The 26,654-nt window shown below is 38.6% G+C and overlaps 1 protein-coding gene across 7 annotated transcripts; it reads right to left on the bottom strand.

The window, feature by feature from the left end:
- Positions 19,911 to 21,183, bottom strand: LOC109710038. Of its 7 annotated transcripts, none has more exons than XM_020232454.1 (5): positions 20,908 to 21,148; positions 20,634 to 20,816; positions 20,423 to 20,515; positions 20,276 to 20,328; positions 19,911 to 20,205 (listed from the first exon to the last, which is right to left on the bottom strand). In XM_020232454.1, the coding sequence occupies exons 1-5, from the start codon at positions 20,980 to 20,982 to the stop codon at positions 20,157 to 20,159; spliced, it is 453 nt and encodes a 150-aa protein (XP_020088043.1). In that variant the 5' UTR covers positions 20,983 to 21,148; the 3' UTR covers positions 19,911 to 20,156. The 7 variants fall into 7 exon arrangements, 5 of the variants coding, with proteins under 5 accessions (XP_020088043.1, XP_020088045.1, XP_020088044.1 ...); XM_020232456.1 differs by having other exon boundaries at positions 20,276 to 20,325; XM_020232455.1 differs by lacking the exon at positions 20,276 to 20,328 and having other exon boundaries at positions 20,908 to 21,142.

Genomic DNA, 26,654 nt, shown 5'->3' with positions numbered 1-26,654 from the left:
AATCATGAACCTCGTGTGGATACCTATAGAGACCGGACACATGTGCGACTTCAAGAGAACCTAATTCCACGATCATCAAATTGGGTAAAGATCTACGCTCGCAAAGATAAAGATTGAATCCTCCTTTTCTCCTTTAATCTTAAAGAATATGAGGGATCCTATTTGCGTGGTTTTCGAGAATGAGTTTTAAAAATCAAATTTGTTTGACTTCTTTTTTCGCTGCGATTTTACCGTACGCAAATTTTCTAACAGATTTATCATCTCATTGATTTGTCACTGCACTTAGGAATATTCACAGACACCAAGTCAGTTTGGCCACCGACGCAGGGTATACTTATTCGAATAGGTCATCCATCATGACGCGTGGGTCAGGTCTAATGCATTATGGTGGCGGATAGTGCCTAAGGTCGACAGACCAACACAACAGGTTATGGATTTGGGCATCTATACTTGTAAGGAAGTAAATACTCGAAATCCGAGAGTTGGACTTAGTCCAGAATCGACTAATTGTCAAGTGGGTATGCTTCAGAAAAGCCGAAGAAGTCGAAAATTCAAAAAGTGCATTGCAATGGATCCGCGAGAGCAAGATGTGCAAAATCTGCACCTGGCAAATTTTGCTCTCGGGGACCGGTCCCTAGTGGGAGAGACCAGTCCCTGAAAGTTGAAAATGCAGGAGAAAGCTCTGCGCGTGACATTTGCTCTCGGGGTCTGGTCCCTCGAGAGGGGACCGGTTCTTGAAGGTCCGGTCCCTCAGGCGAGGACCGGTCCCCATACGCGCAACCAGCGAGAACAAGGAAAATTTGGCTAAGTCCTGAGAGTTTTGCTCTCGGGGACCGGTCCCTGGCAAGGAGAGACCGGTCCCCGTACGCGTAAAAGCTGGCAGAAGAGCTCTGCCCGCGGGTGAGCTCTCGGGGACTGGTCTGTCCATAGAGGGACCGGTCCCCATGCCCGAAAACTGCCCAAGCAGAGCAGTTTGAGAGAGGCAAAGTGGAGGGGTTTGGGTGCAATTGTTACATTAGTGGAGGGTATAGAAGGGATTACACTCTCTCTCTCCCTCATTTCCCCACCCAACACACACACTTCTCTCTCTCTCTCTATGCTCTCTCTCTTCTCTTGAAGCAAAGAAGAAGGAGAAGAAGGAGAAGAAGAAAAGGAAGGAGAAGAAGGTGGAGAAGAAGGTGAAGCAAGCAAGGAGAAGGCCTTGGTCATCTTCCTCTTCCTCCTCACACCATTGGAGCTAGCTTAGAGATAAGCTTTGAGCTCAACAATGGTAGTGTCACGCCCAGCAACCAACCGCCTATTTGGACCGGGTCGCGGCGCCGCCGACAGACCGCCGAACGGACCGGGGATTCCTTGGTACGCGGACAGAGTCTCCCCAGTACGTCCAAGGCATCGCAATCCAAACAATCAACGAATGTTCCAAGTAGGAACGGATATCAATCCAGATTGCATAAGGAAGTATCAAATACATAATCTACTTGCTATTACAAGCATTCAGTCACTTAGCACATCACAGTTCAATTCACATTTTACTTCCAATTTACAATCTAGTTATTACATCATTTAATTTACAAGTTTGATACATCTTGATTCTAGCTTTCTAGTCCCCTAAGCTAGATTGCCTCAGGGTACTGCTACCTCGGTCTCTGTGGTAGGGCGCTATCTACTGAGCTACGTCCTCGCCTTGCGCCACCGCGCTGCATACGTACGACCTGAAAACCCCGAAACAACGTGGGGTGAGAACCAACTCCATGGTTCCCAGTGGGTACGGCCACCCAAGGGAAAAGCTCGACCGATAGGTCCGAGGAGGCACTGCAACATGTTAGTTCAACAATATACAACAGATATATATATATTCGATTGAAATACATGCCATGCCTCACAATATGCGATATGAAAATCATGCAACAACTAGTAGATCATTTAAATTCTACTTTTACTTGGCTGCTTTAGCTCATAATTTTACTTTTACTTGGCTGCTTTAGCTCATAATTTTACTCTAAGATTTCTATTACCTTAGGATCACAACACCAACCACTAGCTTCTAAGGTTTCTATTTACCTTAGCTCAAGCCTCTATCTCTAGCTCATAAGGGTTCCTCTACCCTATCATAGCTAACCACCCGACTCGGCTTCGAGTCAATCATCTGCGGATAGTCCGCGCACTGGCTGCTCAACAGCCTACCGTACTCTCTCAGACTCAGCCTCCTAGCGGCGAAATCGTCGCACACGCTGAACACGGCTCGAGTCGCAAGACTTGACCATCGGTGGCGATCGCGTTGCACTTACCCAGCGTGAGCTCGAGACAGGACATACCGTCTGGCGGCGAACGAGTCGCACCACACCCAACAACGATCATGTCAGACTCAGTCACCTGGAAGCACCCGCATCGTACTTACCCAGCATGGATTCAGTCTACTCTGGCGGTCTGATCCTCAAATGGTTTAACCATCCGGCGGTGAAATCGTCGCACAAACGCCACGACAATGGTTCAAGCCCCGGGCGGTGATCTCCATATGATCGCCCCCAATCTACCCACGGTACCAAGCTCGGCGGCGAAGTCGTCGCACGAACGCCCTAGCCTGTACCAGGGACATCATAAGTCCTGGGATTCCGGAATCCACTTTCCACAGGTCGAAGGTTCATAACCAACCCTATATCATCGACCTAACTCATCCTAGTGGCTATACCACTATACTCATCAACCTAGGTTCCAAGACTCTAGGTTCTACGTCCACGTCACTTAACCTAGGTACACTTGCTAGGTTCTTGTCATCTTTGCCTAGATGTCCACTTCTAGGTTTACTAATTCGACCTAGGTTTACTAACACTAGGTTCGATGCCACACACCTAGATTGTTCGACTCTAGGTTCACTCGTTTAACCTATGTTCTTTAACACTAGGTTAGATGCTACTCGATCTACCTGACAACCTAGTTGTCCGATCGACTCTACTCACACTAGAGTTATTAACTCATGCTTTCTACTTGGCATTTGCTCTATGCATCTTAGTTCATCATGCATTTTATTTAGCATTTCCATCTATGCATTACTATTAATATGCATTCTTTACATTAGCTAACATTATTTACATGTCATGCTATCATGCTTGCTACTTACTATGTGTTACATTATTAACGATATGATCAAATTAAGATAAAGTTCAAGTCGAATCAAATTAGGATTTGATCGATATAACCAATTAGGAAAAGGATAAATTTAAATCTATATTTTTACTTATCTTTAATGGTTATTATATTATTAAAAAGAGGATTATATCTCTCTATATAATATACGGGAGTTTTTAGAAAACCCTAGCCGTCATCTCTCTTCCTCTCTTTTTCTTTCTCTCTTTTCTTCTAGCGATTAAGATGTTCTTTGCAAGGGAGCTAGCATCCCGGTGAGGACATTGATCAAATCATGAACCTCGTGTGGATACCTATAGAGACCGGACACATGTGCGACTTCAAGAGAACCTAATTCCACGATCATCAAATTGGGTAAAGATCTACGCTCGCAAAGATAAAGATTGAATCCTCCTTTTCTCCTTTAATCTTAAAGAATATGAGGGATCCTATTTGCGTGGTTTTCGAGAATGAGTTTTAAAAATCAAATTTGTTTGACTTCTTTTTTCGCTGCGATTTTACCGTACGCAAATTTTCTAACAGATTTATCATCTCATTGATTTGTCACTGCACTTAGGAATATTCACAGACACCAAGTCAGTTTGGCCACCGACGCAGGGTATACTTATTCGAATAGGTCATCCATCATGACGCGTGGGTCAGGTCTAATGCATTATGGTGGCGGATAGTGCCTAAGGTCGACAGACCAACACAACAGGTTATGGATTTGGGCATCTATACTTGTAAGGAAGTAAATACTCGAAATCCGAGAGTTGGACTTAGTCCAGAATCGACTAATTGTCAAGTGGGTATGCTTCAGAAAAGCCGAAGAAGTCGAAAATTCAAAAAGTGCATTGCAATGGATCCGCGAGAGCAAGATGTGCAAAATCTGCACCTGGCAAATTTTGCTCTCGGGGACCGGTCCCTAGTGGGAGAGACCAGTCCCTGAAAGTTGAAAATGCAGGAGAAAGCTCTGCGCGTGACATTTGCTCTCGGGGTCTGGTCCCTCGAGAGGGGACCGGTTCTTGAAGGTCCGGTCCCTCAGGCGAGGACCGGTCCCCATACGCGCAACCAGCGAGAACAAGGAAAATTTGGCTAAGTCCTGAGAGTTTTGCTCTCGGGGACCGGTCCCTGGCAAGGAGAGACCGGTCCCCGTACGCGTAAAAGCTGGCAGAAGAGCTCTGCCCGCGGGTGAGCTCTCGGGGACTGGTCTGTCCATAGAGGGACCGGTCCCCATGCCCGAAAACTGCCCAAGCAGAGCAGTTTGAGAGAGGCAAAGTGGAGGGGTTTGGGTGCAATTGTTACATTAGTGGAGGGTATAGAAGGGATTACACTCTCTCTCTCCCTCATTTCCCCACCCAACACACACACTTCTCTCTCTCTCTCTATGCTCTCTCTCTTCTCTTGAAGCAAAGAAGAAGGAGAAGAAGGAGAAGAAGAAAAGGAAGGAGAAGAAGGTGGAGAAGAAGGTGAAGCAAGCAAGGAGAAGGCCTTGGTCATCTTCCTCTTCCTCCTCACACCATTGGAGCTAGCTTAGAGATAAGCTTTGAGCTCAACAATGGTAGTGTCACGCCCAGCAACCAACCGCCTATTTGGACCGGGTCGCGGCGCCGCCGACAGACCGCCGAACGGACCGGGGATTCCTTGGTACGCGGACAGAGTCTCCCCAGTACGTCCAAGGCATCGCAATCCAAACAATCAACGAATGTTCCAAGTAGGAACGGATATCAATCCAGATTGCATAAGGAAGTATCAAATACATAATCTACTTGCTATTACAAGCATTCAGTCACTTAGCACATCACAGTTCAATTCACATTTTACTTCCAATTTACAATCTAGTTATTACATCATTTAATTTACAAGTTTGATACATCTTGATTCTAGCTTTCTAGTCCCCTAAGCTAGATTGCCTCAGGGTACTGCTACCTCGGTCTCTGTGGTAGGGCGCTATCTACTGAGCTACGTCCTCGCCTTGCGCCACCGCGCTGCATACGTACGACCTGAAAACCCCGAAACAACGTGGGGTGAGAACCAACTCCATGGTTCCCAGTGGGTACGGCCACCCAAGGGAAAAGCTCGACCGATAGGTCCGAGGAGGCACTGCAACATGTTAGTTCAACAATATACAACAGATATATATATATTCGATTGAAATACATGCCATGCCTCACAATATGCGATATGAAAATCATGCAACAACTAGTAGATCATTTAAATTCTACTTTTACTTGGCTGCTTTAGCTCATAATTTTACTTTTACTTGGCTGCTTTAGCTCATAATTTTACTCTAAGATTTCTATTACCTTAGGATCACAACACCAACCACTAGCTTCTAAGGTTTCTATTTACCTTAGCTCAAGCCTCTATCTCTAGCTCATAAGGGTTCCTCTACCCTATCATAGCTAACCACCCGACTCGGCTTCGAGTCAATCATCTGCGGATAGTCCGCGCACTGGCTGCTCAACAGCCTACCGCACTCTCTCTGACTCAGCCTCCTAGCGGCGAAATCGTCGCACACGCTGAACACGGCTCGAGTCGCAAGACTTGACCATCGGTGGCGATCGCGTTGCACTTACCCAGCGTGAGCTCGAGACAGGACATACCGTCTGGCGGCGAACGAGTCGCACCACACCCAACAACGATCATGTCAGACTCAGTCACCTGGAAGCACCCGCATCGTACTTACCCAGCATGGATTCAGTCTACTCTGGCGGTCTGATCCTCAAATGGTTTAACCATCCGGCGGTGAAATCGTCGCACAAACGCCACGACAATGGTTCAAGCCCCGGGCGGTGATCTCCATATGATCGCCCCCAATCTACCCACGGTACCAAGCTCGGCGGCGAAGTCGTCGCACGAACGCCCTAGCCTGTACCAGGGACATCATAAGTCCTGGGATTCCGGAATCCACTTTCCACAGGTCGAAGGTTCATAACCAACCCTATATCATCGACCTAACTCATCCTAGTGGCTATACCACTATACTCATCAACCTAGGTTCCAAGACTCTAGGTTCTACGTCCACGTCACTTAACCTAGGTACACTTGCTAGGTTCTTGTCATCTTTGCCTAGATGTCCACTTCTAGGTTTACTAATTCGACCTAGGTTTACTAACACTAGGTTCGATGCCACACACCTAGATTGTTCGACTCTAGGTTCACTCGTTTAACCTATGTTCTTTAACACTAGGTTAGATGCTACTCGATCTACCTGACAACCTAGTTGTCCGATCGACTCTACTCACACTAGAGTTATTAACTCATGCTTTCTACTTGGCATTTGCTCTATGCATCTTAGTTCATCATGCATTTTATTTAGCATTTCCATCTATGCATTACTATTAATATGCATTCTTTACATTAGCTAACATTATTTACATGTCATGCTATCATGCTTGCTACTTACTATGTATTCTTTACTAGCCTTTACTTTATGCATTACCATCCATCATGCATTTCCTGTCCTTGTCTACATGCACATGCATCAACATGGAGATACATTGCTAAGACATAAAGGGCGACCTAGTCGCTTCAGTAAGCACAACCCACCTTAGCTAGCTTTTCCGATTGCTCGTCGACACTTGCAATCGGCCTCCCGCGGCACTCGGCACCCGTTTGGGCCCGATCTCACAGTTGCTCCCCAAGAGCGCGCCGCTTCGCCGTTTCAAGTGCTAGCGATCTTCGCCTTGCCGCTACGGTGCTCGGTACCCGATTCCACGATTTATGGACGTCGCCTCGGCCTCCCAGGCGGAAATGAAGCTTCGAGCGCCCGTTTCTTCAATATCTTCGCAACGGCTTGTCGGATTGCCGAACCGACTTCGCCAACGTGTTTCGTTACCTACCAATTAGGTTTACGAAGGGTCAAATGGAATCAAACTCATCTATTTACAAAAACCCTATTTTGGATGCCCTAGATGCCATTAATACCAAATCCACCAAATCGATCTATGAAATGGGGTGAAATCATCTTAGAGGCATGCTAGGGTTCCTCTAAATCCATTTCTAGGGTTTATAAACCCATCTACAAGGAACTATTACAAGAAGCCATGAAACTTACCTCTTGAGGGAGCTCCAATGGCTCAAGAAGGATGAAGGAGAGGGTGAAGATCTCCTTCTAGATCTTCTTCTCCTTCCTCTCTATCTTCTTATTTCTCTTTTCCCTTCTCTCTTTTCCTTTTCTTTCTTTCTTTCTCTTTTCCTTCTTTTCTCCCTTGCACGAACAGAGGGAGAGGGAGGGGCTGAGGGAGTGAGAGAGAGAGAGGAAAAGATCTCTCTCTAATACCCTCTCTCATTTTGTAACAATATCCCCGAAGGCCCCTCCACTTTTCACCTCTTACACAGCCCTCACTGGGCGTTCTGCGCGCTGAGGGACCGGTCTCCCCGACCTATGACCGGTCCCCGGAGCCTTCCCCCGCGGGCACGCGTTCGGGAACCGGTCCCTCCCTGAGAGACCGGTCCTCGGGAGACCGGTTCCTCTCAGAGAGACCGGTTCCCGAGAGCTAAACTCTGGGGACTTAGCCGATTTTCGGCTCTCTTCACTGGTGTCGCAGGCTGGGACCAGTCCCTCCTCTGCCAGGGATCGGTTGCATTAGCAACCCCACAGCCTTCAGCCGATGGGACCGGTCTCTCACCTCCAGAGACCGGTCCCCGAGAGCAATCTCAGCCCAACAATGCAGATTGCATTGTTTGCTCTCGCGGACTCCATTCCAATGCACTTCTCGAATTTCGTGCATTCTTAGCTTTTCCAAAGCTTATCCATTCGACCCTTAGTCGATTCCAGACGAGGTGCAACCCTCGGATTTCGAGAGTTCCCATTGTTACAGGTAGAAACCTAAGGTTTGGATTTAAAGCTCTAGAAATGGTTTGACTAGCATTCTAGCATGCCTAATAGTTGATTAATGCTAGACTCTAGAGTTTTATTGGTGGGTTTTGCTAAGTGCAAACCTAGGTGTGACGCACTGGACCTTGCAAATTGCGAGTTTCGAGTGTTTGATCTGTGTGACGAGCCATCTCAGACTTTCTGAAGGGTCGTAGACAGTGTTCCGACCCANTACCAGTAGCTGGAGCAGGGTATGTGGTTTATAGTGATGCTTCACTTAATGGTTTGGGCTGTGTATTGATGCAGGATGGCAAGGTGATCGCGTATGCTTCTCGCCAACTAAAGGAATATGAGAAGAACTACCCGACGCATGATTTGGAATTGGCGGCTGTAGTGTTCGCATTGAAGCTATGGCGCCACTATCTTTATGGCGAGCGGTGTGAAGTATACACGGATCACAAGAGCTTAAAGTACCTGTTTACTCAGAAGGAGTTGAACTTGAGGCAGCGCAGATGGTTGGAGCTACTCAAGGATTATGATCTGACGATTCTTTACCACCCGGGCAAGGCTAACGTGGTGGCAGATGCGCTAATTAGGAAATCGATGGAAAACTTAGCGATGCATGTTGTGACTCAACCGCAGTTGATCGAGCAGATGAAGCGGTTGGAGTTGGAGATAGTGACTCCTGATACACCTTTGAGGTTGATGACAATGGTGGTGCAACCTATCCTGTTGGACAGAATCAAAGAAAAGCAAGCTTCCGATGTGGAGTTGCAAAAGATTAGAGGAAAAATGGTTGATGGTTGCACCGGCGACTTCCTTTTGGACGATCAAGGATTGATGCGTTTCCGCGGACGACTTTGTGTACCTGCGGATTCGGGCATTAAAGGAGATATTCTTCAGGAAGCGCACCGGGCGCCCTATGCTATACATCCGGGAGGCACCAAAATGTATAAGGACTTAAAGTTGCTCTATTGGTGGCCGGGGATGAAAAGGGATGTTGGCGAGTTTGTAGCTAAATGCTTAACTTGCCAACAAGTGAAGGCAGAGCACCGAGTCCCCGCGGGGAAGCTTCAGAGTTTGCCTATTCCAGTGTGGAAGTGGGAGAAAATCACCATGGATTTTGTGACAGGGTTGCCACGCTCACAGGCGGGGCATGACGCTATTTGGGTGATCGTGGATAGGCTGACGAAGTCGGCGCACTTCATACCTATTCATACGACTCGGACCGGAGAGAAGCTCGCACAAGTGTACCTTGATGAGATTGTGCGACTCCATGGAGTGCCTACATCGATTGTATCTGATCGAGACACCCAGTTTGTGTCTCACTTTTGGAGGAGTCTGCAGGACGCCTTAGGCACCCGACTGGATTTCAGTACAGCCTTCCACCCGCAGAGTGACGGACAGTTGGAGCGCACTATTCAGACTTTAGAGGATATGCTCCGAGCTTGTGTGATAGACTTCTAGGGAGGATGGTCGCAGCATCTACCTATGGCGGAGTTTGCTTATAACAACAGTTATCAAGCAAGCATCAAGATGGCGCCCTTCGAAGCACTTTATGGACGGAAGTGCAGATCGCCACTTCATTGGAGTGAAGTCGGCGAGAGTTTGGCTCTAGGCCCTGATGTGCTCCAGGAAGCTGAGGATAAGGTTCGAATTGCTCGGGAGCGACTTTTGACGGCGCAGAGTAGACAGAGGAGCTACGCCGATCGACGACGGCGAGACTTGGAGTTCCAAGTTGGAGACCATGTGTTCTTGAAGGTCTCGCCGACTAGAGGAATCAAGAGATTCGGGATTCGGGGAAAGTTGAGCCCGCGTTTTATTGGACCATATGAGATTCTAGAGCGTGTAGGTCCGGTAGCGTATCGACTTGCTCTACCACCGAACCTATCCGGCGTGCACAACGTCTTTCATGTATCGGTCCTTCGGAGGTACATTCATGATCCAGCTCATGTTTTGGAAGCTGTACCAGTGGAACTGCGCGAGGATTTGAGCTTCGAGGAAACCCGTGAAGATTTTGGCTCGCGAGGTGAAGAAGCTGCGGAATCGGGATATTCCGTATGTGAAGGTCCTTTGGAGCAACCACGGGGAGCGGGAGGCCACGTGGGAGCTGGAGAGCGCCTTGCAGGAGCGCTATCCCCATCTTTTTCAGATGGAGTTCTGAGGTATGACGTTGCTTTTGAGTTTCACGGACGAAACTCCTTTTTAGGAGGGGTGAATGTGACGCACTGGACCTTGCAAATTGCGAGGTTCGAGTGTTTGATCTGTGTGACGAGCCATCTCAGACTTTCTGAAGGGTCGTAGACAGTGTTCCGACCCATGGTTCGGGTCCCGAGAATTGTGGTTTGAAGCGGTGTACCAAAATCCAAAAAGTTGGATTTTTGGTTAGCTCTCGGGTTGCCTTCAGCGGGCTGCGTACCGGTACGGGTTCGCTTGCTGTACCGGTACGTGATCGATGGCTGTACCGGTACGTGGTAGTGTACCGGTACACAGACCATTTCCCAGCAAACCCGAGGCTCGGGTTTGGCTTTTCGTGGGTGGTGTACCGGTACACAAACCCGTGTACCGGTACACAGTGCAGAGCGGGCTGTTTTCGTGGAGGGGTGTTTTTGCAATTGTTGCAACACCTATATATGACACCCCAGCCCCTTTGTGAGCTCCTTTGAGCCCTAGACCAGTGGAGAAAAGGTGAGAACTCCTCCCCTATGGTTTCTTCTCCATTTTTGTTAGGTTTTTGCTAGTTTTGATCTCTTTTCTCTTCTCCTTCTTGCTTTTTGTGGGTATTTCACCATTGGAGAAGTGTGAGATCTTGGTTGGAGCTTGTTTGAGGATCAACCTTCAACCCTAGAGGACTTTGGAGCTTGGTTTGGAGCTTTTAAGAGGTTTGTAGCTTTTTCTCTCCTCTAGATTCGGATTTTGTTGGATGTTACTAGATCAAACCCTAGATTTTGAGTTTTAGGGCTAAAAATGGGGATTTTTGATTTGTAGCTTCTAGAACCAAATTGATTGGTTTAGAACTTTGATTTAGGTTGGATTTGAAGGAATCTAACTCCCTTTTCGAGATCGAGAGAGATTCGTTAGCTTTCGGTGAGTTTTCTCCAACCTAGCTAGAGAAGCTTAATGTTTGAGCTTAGCTTTGTTCGTGAGCTTTGTTTGACACATGTTTCTATACCTCTAGGATACTAGGAGACTAGGGGACACCCTCGTTGGAGCGCACGAGGAGTTTCGTTGTCATCGGTGGGTTTGGCTTCGTGGAAATGGGGCGAAATGGCCCCTATGCTCTTTCTACTTGTTGTAAATTATTTTTAAGTTCATTTCTATGCTAAATGGAATTTATATGAATTTTAGAGCACTTAAAATGCATGCCTCGTGTATTATGAAAATTTCACTATATAGTAGAGCTATATGAGTAGAATGCATGCATACGGAAAAAGTGTTTATTTTGCAAGTGAAAAATACATCTCTTACGAGAATTATGACTTGGAATAGGTACTTTGGAACATAGTTACCATGTTTTGACATAGAGAACCAGAGTGTCATAAAGGGGCACTTGAAACTAGTAAACCATGAAACTGCAACATAGAGACATATTGGTAGGCCACTACATATCTGCTATATTCCATGTTAGAGACATGATGACATAGGGATAGGCCTTTGAGATACTTGACACATTCCATGTTATTAGACATGAGGACTTGGTACTTGCGACAGATCGTTTGACTACTTGCCATTGTGCTCATTCGCACATGCTTGTGAGGGTCGCTCCCTACAAGCCGGCACTCCGGAGATGGCCATCGCGATACATATTCGCCGTGCGGGATTGGGCGCCGAAGTGGATTGCCGTGGGACAGGCTCATCCCTAGGGTGAGGATGATGACTACCACGGGGCCATTAGGCTCGGCACCGGCCAGACAGCCTGCGGGTGGGTCTCAGGGCCATAGACAGCCTTCGGGTGGGTCTCTTCAGATTGGACTTTATATATCCGCTATGACATGTGGATAGATGATGACTTAGAGTATTATTTGGACATTGACTAGAATAGTAAACAACGGAACTTTACTATCTCGCATTGTGAACATTGTAATAGTTGGAGACTTTCACTTAATGCATAGTTGCTTCATACTTATGCTATTTATGCTAAGTAGAGATATCATGTTGTAGTAAGTTACATTTTTACTTGCCTTTCATTTTCCTACATTTATAGTCACTGACATCTATTGTAGCTTTGGGCCTTGTGGTGCATTCACTGAAGTCAGTAATTGCCCACTGGGAACTATTCTTAATAGTTCTCACGCCCCTGTTTCCATGTTTCCTTTTCAGAGCCTTCGGCACCGGCAGAGGCACGGGATCGCGGCAAGGGTGTCGCGTAGCTAGCTCGCGGAGAGTTTCTTTGCCTAGGTGGTCTACTTCTCCGTTTTATATTTTGAGAGAGCGTGAGGCTTTTGGTTTCCATGTATAGAGAGACCACCTGTGTACCTACTTTTAGCACTTGTTATGGGATTCCTATTGTACTTACTTTATGTTTTATTTAGTGGAATTACAGTTTTAACTTTATCCCTTGTTGTAGCAATTAGACACTTATTATGCTCTGATACTCCTAGATGTCTTTTATTATTGCTTTTATTATTATTGTTTTAGACGCCTTATATGTTGAAGACATATGGCGGGTCTGGGCACGCGCCGGGCGGGCTTCCGCTGGGTCCCGGGGCGTGACACTAGGGCTCCAGTTTGGGGTTTTTGGAAATCAATGAGATTGATCTCATTTGTTGGCCCCTAAACCTCATTGATAGGTGTCTAAACGCGTGGGCAAAAACGGATTGAGCATTCGTCGAGCCGGTGAAAAGTTATCGGCAAAACTAGACTGATTGAGCTTCGTTTCCACCTAGGAGGTCGAAGCGACGTTGAAGCAAGTGCCGAATAGTGTTCTTAGCACCCCGACATCGTCGAAAGGTGGGTGGTGTCATCCCGAAGCAACCGGGTTCCTCTCTATGTCTTAGTACTTCATGATTTGCATCTCTTGCATGTTGCATTGTAGGATTGCATGTTATCCCTTTCCTTATGCTTGCTATTGATATCGATGTATGAGTTGAATGCATGATGATGGTTAGATGAGGATTGGGTCTTGACATTGAATTCTATAGTGCCGAGAAAAGAGATGAACTCGATGATAGTTAAAGACATAACGAGTGGCATTGATTGTTAAACAAACAAGAACAAGTAGCATATAATATAGTGTACAATGACACTAGTGACATATGAACTTAGGGATAGGTGGATTCCCTAGTGATGACTCGTTGAACAAAGGACATAGTGTAGTCAAGTACTTACACATGGACATTGAGATAGATGGATTCTTGAGTGACTTGTAACCCTAGAGTTGATAGGGTATTCTCGAGTTGAGAGGATTGATCATACTCATAGTCTGTTCATACTTGTGGTGGTCGCACCACCCAGGTCTTCGTGCACTCCGGAGTTTGGTGCGAGAAGGGCAGAGTTGATGCCCTGCAGGCGGCCTCGGGTTTGAGAGCGAGGTGAGTCTCCTTACCATACGAGGTTTGAGGTGAGTCGTGGGCGAACCCAATTGGATCGCCAAGGATTGATTGAATATGAGAATAGCATTGTTACTTGAACATTTGCTTGTTGGACATGGATAGTGGACATAGTAGCATGTTAGTAAACCTTTTACTATATGATGCATGCATATATGACATATGATTGGGCATAGTAGCATAGTTTCCTACTATTGCATTTACAGTTTTTCATAACTATCTATCTATCTGCTTTTGCCCACTCGGACCTAGTGGGGAGATCGGCGGAGTCGGCGGCCGAACCCACTGGGAACTATGGACAATAGTTTTCACACCACTTTGTTGCATGGCCTAGTACGAGCGTACCGGGCGAGGACCGCGGCAAGGGCATAGCGCCCGAGCAGTAGTACATAGTAGCTTCCTATTTTGCATTAGCGCACCTATGTATATGAGAGACTTTTGTAGGTGAGGATTTGGAGAGCTATTGATGTATGTATTTGATGGTCATTAGTGAACCATGTATCCATTTTGAGAAGATGAAAGTGTAATTGAAGGCAAATGATGTAATAGTTAGTAAAACTCTCTTTATTTCATTTGTGTATGCTTGTGGATTCTTGCTCTTTGTTGTCGGCACTGTTTGTGTCCTCGTGATCGCGTATGTATGAATTTCTATTTCCTGGGCAATTCTTGTACATGATCAGGTTGTTTAGCCTTGGGCGGACAGGGGAGATGTTGTCCGTTTGGCGTCTGTTCGACGCGTCCGAACCGGACCAGATTAGTAGCGGTCTCAGGGCGTGACAATACTGACTACTTGTACTCCTGGCACATTAGTTGGTAGGGTTTTCTTTTACAGTAGCAGCTTTCGATCATATATTTATTCATATATACTTCTTGCTACTGTAGGGATTATCTCTATCTGATCATATAGCAGGTTGTGGATTGGGTATAAGCATTGGACTATTCGTCCATTCGGGTATATAGAGATAGGTTCTTTACAGTAGCGGCATATTGATTGTTTATTGTTCATATTCATATCCCTTGATACTATAAGTTTACTTTCAGTCTTTCAGATTTATCTCTATATCTCATTTGTATCATTTTCGGTGAGTACAGTTTACCTTTGTGGCTCTGTTATACCCAATGAGAAACCTCAGATTGGTTTCTCACCCACGATTTCCCATAGGTGGCATGGGTTAGGAGAAAGGTTAGGGCACGACATGAGATCCCGATATTCGGGAGATCGCATTAGTGCTCACCTATATCTTTAGTCATCTATACCTACTTTAATTCATTCACATTGGTTATTAATCATGGTTATGTTAGATTTGAATATTGTGAATGCATGAATGCTCATGGTTTTGAATGATTTCGGATAATAAGGCTTTCAATATGGTTTGGCCAGATGTAGACGTGGTATTTGGCTTTATGGTTCTACGGCATATGATTTGCGGTTTTATAGTGTGCCTCTGGGTTCACAGCTTATATGGCAAAATAGTTTTCTATTCCTCATAGTAGTTGATTTTCGAAGGCAAGATTTTTCGCGTGGGAAACGGCTTTCAAAATAGCTTTCACATTGAATTTTGACTTTATCAAAATTTTAAGGTTTTCAAAATAAAGTTTCTGGGTAGGAAACACCTACAAAAGATAGAATGATTGTTATATTATGCATTTTGCATCATTCTTTGCCTAAAGAGCGCTTAGAGCATGCATCATCTCTTTAAGGATGGTTAAACTATATGTGCGTACGCATTGTAGTTGTATGTACGCTGGTTAGTGAATGTGAATTTTTGTTGTATGGTGTTGTAAATGGCTGGTACGTCGTACAAATATAGAAAAGACTTTACCCCCGTAGACAGAGTAATTTTTGTATTTATGGCGAATCTGTATGACCCGTGAGCAAGGCAAGTTTCAAAAAAAAATCGGCATATTTTCGCAAACTCTGGTTTTCAAACAGCACTTGTTATATAAAAGCTTTACAAAATGGCCCCGAGGCGTGAAGCTCTTTCTCTAAATCTCTCAAGCTCTTGAATTTTTCGTGAATGAAAAAAGGATCCTCTACCCTTCTCTTCGGAAGTAACCTATAATTAGACTGTGAATCCTACAAAATCTCGACCAAATTTTCAAAATTTTCTCTTACAAATATCTCTTTCCTTATGATAAAGACCAAGATTGTTTCTTGCAACGGTATAGATTTCTCCCTTCTGATTAAAAAATTTCCCCCCTTTTAAGCATTGAGGGCTCAGATCACCTTGCCTCCTAAAAATCCAACGGTCAAATTTTGTAGTCGACCCCTTCCAAAAACCCAACGGTCAAATTTTGGTGTCGACGCCTTCCAAAACAACGCGCATGATAACACATCCATATATGAACTAGGCTTTGCACTTTTGTATTCAAAACTTGGAGTTTGGAGGCTTTGCAATTGGTCGTTTTTTCTTGTAGCCTTTCCTTTCTCGAAGCACCTTTCAAAGAGAGAGAGAGAGAGAGAGAGAGAGAGAGAGAGAGAGAGAGATGTGGTAGATAACCTGAACAACAGACTACACTTGTGTCACAAGGATGAGTCATTTGCCTTCTTTGGCTGCTTACTCCAAAAGAAAATTGTGGGCTGGTGGAGGAAAGGGAATAGGGGATGGTGACTAATGCGAATTAGATGGGTTCGCTAGTCGATCACTAATAATTTGACTTGGACTTTGGGCGTGAGAGGTCGTAGTAATGGTGGGTCCCCCGTGTTTGATCCATAGGCTGATGGATGGGGACAAATTTGTGCTTCCTTACAAGAATATCTGCTCAAATAGATATCGTTCGCGATTCCCATCATGACCTTTGGTTCTCTTTTTCTAGAATTATCCTTCTTTTAATAGTCTTTATTCTGTCCCCATGTAATTATGTGCATTGTTTCTATTCTTATTCTATTTGGTTACTTGGTGTTGCGAATAATTAAAAGGCTAGACGATAATCTAAAACCTAATAACCTATCTCATATGGCTGGTCCTTTCTGCAACTCTCAATGTATAATTAGCGCAGGTCCGCGCTTCGTCGCCGGTAAATCATTTTTCAATCAATTAAAATATATAATTATTAAACTTATAAAATTAAAAAATTATAACTAAATAAAAATATTATCAAATAGTATTATATACATTACAAAAAATAACTCTTTTATTAATATTTTCTTAATTTTTAAATAGTTATATTATTCTAACAACTTTATTTATTTAAAAATTAATCAACTTTAATAGTTTTGAAAATTATTCTATAAATAATTTTTTTAACTAAAAAATTACATACATATGATAAATATTAATATTCTATACACCACAACTTATATTAGATAATAAATATTTTGATATTAAAATTTAATTAAATATATATGACCTACAAAGTTAATAATTTAAATTCTATTGAATTAATTAGATATTCAAATCTCTATTAAAAAATTTAGGGGTAATTGCTTATATATTTCTGAAAAGTTTTCGACTTTTCAATTTACCCCTCTTAGAAGGCTAATATTGAAAATATATTTTTTATGTTCCAACATATTTCTAATATACCCCTAGAGTTAAAATCTGTTAATAACTCTATTATCTCTGTAAAATTACTATTTTACCTTTTCAAATATACCCTTCCACCATCACTGACTTTCTTATTTGCCCTTAAAGTGAGTGGCACAAAAAGTATTTTGACTTTTGATCTTTTCAAATATACCCCTATCGTCACCGGCATTTCTTATTTGCCCTTAAATTAAGGGTAAAATTTGTATTTTAATTTTTTTTAACTGTGGTAGATATTTAACTCACGTTTAACCCAAGTTAACTTAACAGGAGATAACTGCGGGGATATTTTGCAATAACGGTGGAACATATGATGGGTATTTTAAAAAGAAAAAAAAAAAAGAATAAATCGGATAATTTGAAACGTATGAGGGGTATGTAGGTAATTATCCTAAAAATTTAAGCATACGATATATGTGTACACATATACACCAGGTGCACATATACACTCGGTGCAAAGAATGCTTAATTTAATGCACTCATAGTTTAAAGAGAGAAAATAAATCTTTTCTTGTACCTGCTATATACTAATGCTTCATATATCGTACAGTATATTAAATAATTAATAAAATATTTAATAATCAATAGTATAAAATAAAATATAATATAAATACTTAAATAATTTATTATATAATATAAATTTATATTTAACACATACTTTAAAATTGGTGTACGATACAATTAGTATATGCTAATGCTTCATATATCGTACAGGATATTAAATAATTAATAAAATATTTAGTAATCAATAGTGTAAAATAAAATATAATATAAATACTTAAATAATTTATTATATAATATAAATTATATTTAACACATAATTTAAAATCGGTGTACGATGCAATTAAAACATCAGTGCAAGACCTCAATCAGGGTTTTCTAAAGTGTGGCATCACCACTAAAATTGAATGTTCTATCTCTTATACAATACTAGTCGTCTAATAGACCCATCTTCATGATATATAAGTAAATGACCAATAATATTAGTATTAAATAATAAAAATAATTAATACATAATATAATATATACATATTAATGATATTTAATTAAGCAGTATGATCACAATATTTGTTTAAAAAAATATTTAAAACAATTGTCACGAATCTTAAGTTTTGTTTGGAATTGCGAGAAGATTGCGTTACGTGTAATGAGAAACTATGATCGAAAAATACCTTATTTGTTTCCGTACGTAATATTACGTTTTGCATATTCACGATTAGTCGGTTAAGATATATTTTCTGCGATTCCACTATATAATATAGAAACAGATCCCTATATGCTTTTATCCTAACTCCATTTTATCTAATAGTATCAGATAAGCTTTAATACCAAACTAAGTCTCACTAATTTGAAGACCAAAAGTTTAAGCAACTTGATCACAATACGTTTAAAAAAATATTTGGAACAATTGTCATTGGTCCTACTAATTTGAAGACCAAAAGTGTAAGCAATATGATCACAATATTTATTTAAAAAAATATTGGAAACAATTGTCATGAATCCTACTAATTTGAAGACCAAAAGTGTAAATTTTTCCAAATAAAGATAAAGTTGAGTATCGATCGATTTTTTTCAATTAATCACTTTATTCGAGAAAAAAAAATTGTTAAACTATCTAACAAATTATATAACGCATAATTGTTAAAATTAAGAGACGATAAATCATATTTTGAATATTTCAAAAATTATAGATGTAAAATTGATCGCTTAGCAGATTATAATATAATATTAAAGTTTGATATTAAAATCAAAATAAAATTGTATAAAATTCAACCCTTTAAAATTTTATTTTTTACAATTCAATCATTCTATATGTTAGGTTTTGAAATTCATAAAAAATTATATATCTAAAATTTTTATAATAAAAAAAATTAGATTGAATAAAATAGAAAAAAGAAATTCCGTCCGCGCGCCTCGCCCGCTCCCGCGCTTGCCTCCCGCTCCCTTGGCGGTCACGGGGCTTAGAACAGAGCTTTCATAGATGTATATATAGAATATAGATTTTACATGAAACAGAAATTACAGATAATACCATCATCTAGGGCCGTTAATCAGGCACCCTATCTTCTAGAAGTGATCATGACCTGAAATCGAGCTCAACTTGAAACTAAAAAGTATGCATACATACAGCTACACGCACACACACACAAACAAAGAAATTGTAGAACTAAAAGATCTCAAAATTTGGGCTTCACATTAAGTAAAACAGGCCAATTATTAAAGTACAAAATAATAATTAAAAAAAAAAAATTATACCTAGGTCCACAACTGCTGTCGACAGATTTTATATCATATCGACTCGCATCTGAAAATAAGCCACAGCTACATTCCAAGGACTCAAGAGGGAACTGAAGGTTAACCACTGCCACAAAAAATTATGCTGTGTCCCTGGGTTAATACATTTAGACCAGGTTGCTAATAGCAGAAGGAAATACAGAGGAGTTTATATAAAGCCACAAGGTGTGAATCGAAAAGAAATTCTATGTGAGTCGTCAAATTAAGTTGATATGAAACGGCAAAAAAATTAATTCATACCCTGGCTAGCTAACAACGAGGTAAAAACACAGAGAGCTCATCATACCATCCTTGAAGATATTACAGCTTAAATTAATCTTAAGACCAAGTTGCTCCAAAAAGCCGAAGCAGTGAAGATGGTTTTGAGCTTGGACCAACTCAAATAGAATGAATACTGTCCGAATTGTGGAAAGGAAACTGCAGATTTGTTCAAATATGAACAATCTGATATCAAAATAGACGTGCTGCCGTCAGAGCTGATCAATAGCGAATACCTTCCAAAAAGTTAAGAGATAATATACAATTACAGTACACAGTACAGCTCAATTCTTACTATATTACCAAAATTATATCGGATATAGACAAGATACTTGATGCAATTTAAAGCGGCTTACACAAACACAGAGTCCTGCAATATATGTTAGTTAACATCCGTACATGCATTGGATACCCACAAAGTGAGCCACTTTAGCCTGCAACCATTAACCACATCACAATGACATAACAGAAAAAAGCCGTTTAGTAGACTAAATAGTAGTTTCATCGATGCATCCGTGAGACCGCCCAGATTTCAGCTCCAATTTTCCCATGCAAGATAGATCATGATTGCCGAGGTTGTTGCTAGGAAGTTGTTGGAGATGAAGGGCGCAGACTTGCGAAAGTCCGATCTCTGAAAAAAACGATGATTAGAATAATTATTGGACATCCAAATGTACAACTTGAACAAGTTAATTATTTACATCTTAGTGACAATGAATAACTTCATAAACACACGAGGCTCGAAGCTCTCCTGCTATTATCCTGCCTATGATTTCAGTTAAAAAGGGAGTGAAAATATAATGTTTAATCAGCAATGAAAGAAGGAAAAAGGAAATGCAAAACTTGACCTGAGGCACCTCTTCGACTTGTAAATTGTCTCGAATACCTTTCTCTACATCTCTTGTTGGACTTTCTGGCGCATCTTGGTTTACAGCATGCAGCTGTAGTTACCATAGGGGTCAAGACTTGTGGCGACGGCACAAAAGGCATGAAATTAGAAGATGATGGGAAAGGAAAATAGGCATTGACGCCCGAGAGGGGCATGGAAATAGAACTTGCCGACGGAGAGAGAGAAAACAAAGGCGTTAAAGTGGGATGCGTTGAACAAGCCATATATGTTGGCCATTGCCGTGCCAAATTTTGGCGCCAGTTTAAACGGGGATACTTGATTTGATTGTATGCATTGAACAGCAGCTGGGGACATATATGAGAACCTTGATATTTGCAACCTCCTGTGATGATCTGAATGAACACGAGATATTAGAGGAGAAGAGATCGAAAGCTCTCTTCAAATTATTGAATCTCAATCCACTGATCAGCTAACTCGACAAACCATGCTTAGATTAAAGTAAGCAAAGAAAACAAAGAGATGATGATCAATTGAAAGCTTTTCATTTCTATTCTTCATAGTGGACTAGGACTGGGCCAAAGCAAAAAAAAAGGAAAAAAAAAAAAAAAAAAATTTCTAAACCAGCGGGGGCTCATTGGACCGAACAATGTAATTTGAAAACCAATCCTGGACAGAGTTTGGGGTGCGCTAAATCTTTTCATTTATTTAAGCATGAGCTGTTTTCATTCGCACTTGACCGAACATGTACAGCACAACAACACAGCCTAGCGGTGTAGGACCTCCCAAGACTTAAAGTGGCCGGTTCCTGATCTAGCTAGGTTGAGCTCGGCCAAAACAAATTTTTTACTGATCTAAGATCCAGATCCTGCCGAGACTTAATCTTCTTGTTGTTTTAATTAGGTTTAAAATCTTTTCTTATTGCTTCAATTGGATTATTTCCATCACAACCCCTCGCAAACTGGATGAAGCTTGTCATCTGAGTAATAACACAGTCCATATAAACTTTGAACTAACTATTCTTACAAATCAAACGGAGTTTTCTCTTGTTGTTGATTTTAGAATCTACTTAATATTTGAAGTGAAAATTTAAAATTCATAATTTTTTATAAATAAAGTCTTTAAATAGAATAAATTATATTTATTGAATTTTATTTTTAATTCAATATATCGACAATCAAAATTTAGGTGCATAAATATCGAAGATAAAAGAGAAAAGAGTACACCATCAAAAATTTTTTAGAAACAATAACATAATAAACTAGGATTCACATAGCAAAGACCTCCAACATTATTCGAGTATTTACCCAATACAGGTGTAAAGACTAGGGATGTTAATTGGTACAGATCTTCGAAATTTTATCTGAATTCAAACCCGAACGGAGTGGATTTATTTGATACTAAACGAATATAGTTTCGAATATGTATATTAAAAACGAAAACTCAATGGATTTGGGTTCGGTCATAGATTTTGACTGTACCCAACCCGAACCCGACCTCGACCCAAACCTAAATTGATTTTAGGTTAATATATAAATATAAACTAATTGAGCGTACGTGGAAATGCACATACAATTATTTTAATAGTTATCTCAAATTAACATAAATTTTAGATTATATTTATTCAAAAGATTATAATCAACAATAAAAATTTAAAATTTTAAAAAGTAAATTCATTTGTTATATTTTATTAGAAAATAACTGCTTTATTCTGGCTCAAATTTAAATAGTTATTGCCGACATTAATTATATAGTTCTATAAAATTTGAGTTTAAATAGTAAATTAAATTTAATTTTGGATATCAAATTTGAATTAACAACTAACAAATTTTAATTAAAGTGGATCAAATTAAATTTAAATTTTGAATTAAATGTGAATTAATTTTGATACTTCTAGTTTGAGACGCGTGTAAACAATATTCTATAGTACATATCCTTCGATCGGTAAAAATTTGAATAAGTATAAATTCCTTTTCAATTACTTAAATGGATTGCAATATTTTTTTCACTAAATAATAATTCTCTCAATAATTACTTTAAAAGTTATCTTAAATCAATATAAATTTGTGTATCATATTTATCCAATAATTTACAGTAAAACTTTAAATTTTTAAAAAATAAATTCCTCTATTATATTTTATTTGAAAAAATCTGTCATATCTCAATTCAAATTCAAATAGCTGTTGTCAGCTATAATTATATAGTTCTATTTTTTTTATATACATCGAGTATTTTCTATATTTTTATATTTTAACGAATCCAAAATTTAAGTATATATTTTAAACTAAATGTATAGAAATTTTAATTCACATTTAGATCAAAATACAAAATTTAATCTTTATTCACTTTAATTAAATTTTTTTAATTATTAATTCAAATTTAATATCCAAAACTATATTTAATTCACAATTTAAAATCAAATTTTAATTTTAATTTAAAAATAAATTTAATTTTAAATTATATAAATAAATTTTAACTCTGAATTTAAAGAAATAAATATTTAAAATCAAATAATATTAAAATTATATATAAACACTTGAAATTAAATTTAAATTTAATTTTGTTGAAATCAATAAAATGTTAATGTAACAGTTAAATATTAGTAGATAGAATTGAGATAATTTTAATATATTATTGTTATAAAAAGAGACGTTACGTATCTATTCTCACCGATTCCTATATATACTAGTTATAGTGCACGTGTAGGGCTGGCAAATGAGCGAGCCGGCTCGCGTTCGACTCGCGTTCGACTCGATATTTGGCTCGCTCGAGCTCGACTCGAAATTAAATGAGCCGAGCTTGAACAAAAAAAAAGGCTCGAAATTCATTTCAAGCCGAGCTTGAGTATTACTCGGCTCGTTCGAATTAGGCTCGAAAAGCTCGAATATATATATATATATATATAGTAGAGCTAATATACTATCGAAAGTATAGAGATCTGGTGCTCTCGATTTTTTGATTCTTAGATCAATCCCTTTAATCGTTTTTTATCTTTGGATTAATATTATTATTACCTTATAGGGACCACTCAATCCTAAGAGTATTATTTAATCCTAGGGAGACCGCAATCATCTCAACGATACAATTTTTAATCAAAGGGTCAAAAATTAAAAAACATCAAATCCTCTATATTTCGATAGCATAGTAGTTCTACACTATATATATATATATATATATATATATATATTAATCATATATAAAAAATATATAATTATAATATATATATATTATATATATATATATATATATATATATATATATATATTTATATATATTAAAAAATATATAAATATAATATATTTTTATTATATATAGGTTGAGTGAATAATCTGAGTTTAGTTAAATTGGGCTAATGTTGTTGGCCCATAAAACAAACCCAATAGACAAATAAAAAAGTAAAATTTTACTAAATTTATATATTTTTCTTTCTTTTCTTTCTTTTCTTTAACAGAGTTCTAAATTTCAATATTTTTCTTTCTCATTTTCTGCCTCTCACCCTAAGTGGTCAAGCCGGAAGCCCTCTAAGTTACCAAGTAACATCATATGCCGTCGTTGCCTACACTTACTATTTATGTATGCTTGAAAAAATATTAAATATTTTAAAGTAAAAAAATTATTCATATAAAATTTTAATTTTAGTTATATATGATTGGGTAGTTTAATCCAATATTTATCTATAAAATTTATTTATTTTTGATTGTAAATGAAAATGAATAATATAGAAATTGAAAGGCGGAAGAAAAGACATGTGATGCTGAAAAAATTAGTATTCAACTCATAAATTATTTTTTTTAATATTATAATACTATATTTCATATATATTTTTGTACTTTGAACATTAGACATATTTTTGTATCAAATTATAGATAATGTTCTATATAAATTAAACTATTGATCGTATAATGTTCAGAATATTCAAGCGGCTCGTTTAGGGCTCGAGCTCGCTCGACTTGAAATTAGGCTCGCTCGAGCTCGGCTCGAATTAATTCAATCCAAGCTTGAGCTTAATTTAGGCTCGAAATTAATTCAAGCCGAATTTGAGCGAGGTAACTCGCTCGAGCTCGACTCATTCCACCCCTATGCACGCTCGATACACGTCACATTTAATTAAATTAAATTTATATTTATATTTTAAATTTAAATAATTATTGGTGTATAAATCTCATTTATCCAATTATATTTTTTAACTTTAAATTTTTTTACTGCATCAAATTTTAAAATTGAAGTAATTCTAATTTTAATTAATAAATTCAGATTTAAATTTATGAACAAAACTCAAATTTGAAGTTAATTTTGAATCCATAATTTGAATATAAATAATTATTAGAGACATTGACATATTTATCATTCCATCTATTTTCAAATTTTATATATTCTCAAGTTAATTATTATTTTTTATTTGAAATATTGCTTACACACCCAAATTGAATTTTAATTAATTTCAAATTTGAGTTAAAATATTAATTCACATTTAAAATTATGAACTAAATTTAAAATTTAAAGTTGATTTGATAAGCTTATTTAAATCATTCTATTTTTCAAACCTAATTTTTTTTAGTTAGTTAAGTGAGAGATAGTGGTTACTAAATATTTTCAAGGTGTGTTGCATAGAGATTTTCGTTTTTTGATTAGTATGGAATATTTTTTTATGGGGCCCTTGTGAATAAATTTTTAAATTGTAAATTCATATGTTATATTTTATTGAAAAATATCTCATATTTTAAATATTAGTAGATGAATTGAGATAATTTTTATATATTTACCTTTAAAAAAAATGATTAACTATTATATATGCGGAAGGTATTACGTGATTAGATATTATGTAGGTGGCAGATATTATGTGTGAGAAAGAAAATACTTAAGAAACGCGTAGATTGCGAATATTATTTATGATAAAATACGATATTATGTGGACAGCGGTTATTAGGAGATAGGATATGCATTTAAAAGTGAAATTTGATAAGCACTATTTGAGAGCAATTTAGAAAAAAAAAAGTGACAGATACTTAATTCGTCAGTCATTTGATTAGATCCAATGACTAAGAATTAATATATTTTTTAATAATTTTAAAATAAAATAAAATTTGTACGACTGTGATTTATTCCATTAAAGTTGAATGAATGATATTGCTAGTATGTGATTAAAAGTATATTAATACGGACCGGTATTTTAGGAAAGAAAAAAATTTTAGAACTCCCTTTTTTATAAGTAGTATAGATATATAGTGAGAGAGTAGAATTCATGTGTTGTTACGAGTACGGCGGCCTCCATGCTCCTGTCGTTTTTTATTATGGAACTTTCAAATCGACGATCGGCTCTGTTAGACTTGATTTAGCGCATTTGAACTATCTAAAAAATAAATTTTATAATTTTTCGATATCATTTATATAGTGATCGAAAGGACTCAAAATCAACGGTTGAAAATAAAAATCTTACAAAAAGTTATGATGTAACACTAAAAATTTTTATTATAAACATTGATTTTGTTGTAGATAGTATAAAATTTTCTATCAAAATTTTCATTTGATTTGAATACTTCTACAATGTTAAACTTCCAAATGACACATATCAACTATTAAAAATTATTGATTTTGAATATTTTGGATCACTATATCAAATATGATGTTATATTTGAATATGTATTAGAAAATTTAGATCTAATATAATATGTTTTGAAATATTGTGAAGAAAAATAATTGTTTCAGATTCGAGTTTGGATTTTGAATTTTTGGTCGGATTCGAATTTAAATATTAAATTTTTAAAATTTATTTGATTTAAGTTTTAGTTTTGATAGTCGGGTTTGGATTCGAGATTTTAAAATTCGTCCCGAATCCAAGCCATCGACACCCTAGTAAAGACTAGGGGTGTAAACGAACGGAACACGAGCGAGCTGGGATCGGCTCGTGTTCGGCTCGTTAATTAAACGAGTCGAACATGAGCTGGCTTGTTAAAGTATCGAGCCGAAAAATTCAGCTCGTATTCGGCTCGTTTATTAACGAGCCGAATATGAGCTGGCTCACGAGCTGGCCAACGAACAATAAATTAAAAAGGATTAAATTAAATATATATAAAAAGTAAATTTATAAAATCTTATCCATTAGACTTTGATCTAATAGTTGAAACTTTACATATAAATAAGTCTTTTTATAATTAAGCTCGCATTCATTTTTTTATTTCGCTAAAAATTAAATAATAAAAATATATATTATATATAATTATTTATTTATATAT

The sequence above is a fragment of the Ananas comosus genome, linkage group 5 (genome assembly GCF_001540865.1).
Source record: "Ananas comosus cultivar F153 linkage group 5, ASM154086v1, whole genome shotgun sequence".
Classification (NCBI taxonomy): domain Eukaryota; kingdom Viridiplantae; phylum Streptophyta; class Magnoliopsida; order Poales; family Bromeliaceae; genus Ananas; species Ananas comosus.
The sequence above is the reverse complement of the archived record's forward strand: the minus strand, read 5'-3'. Positions and strand labels throughout refer to the sequence as shown.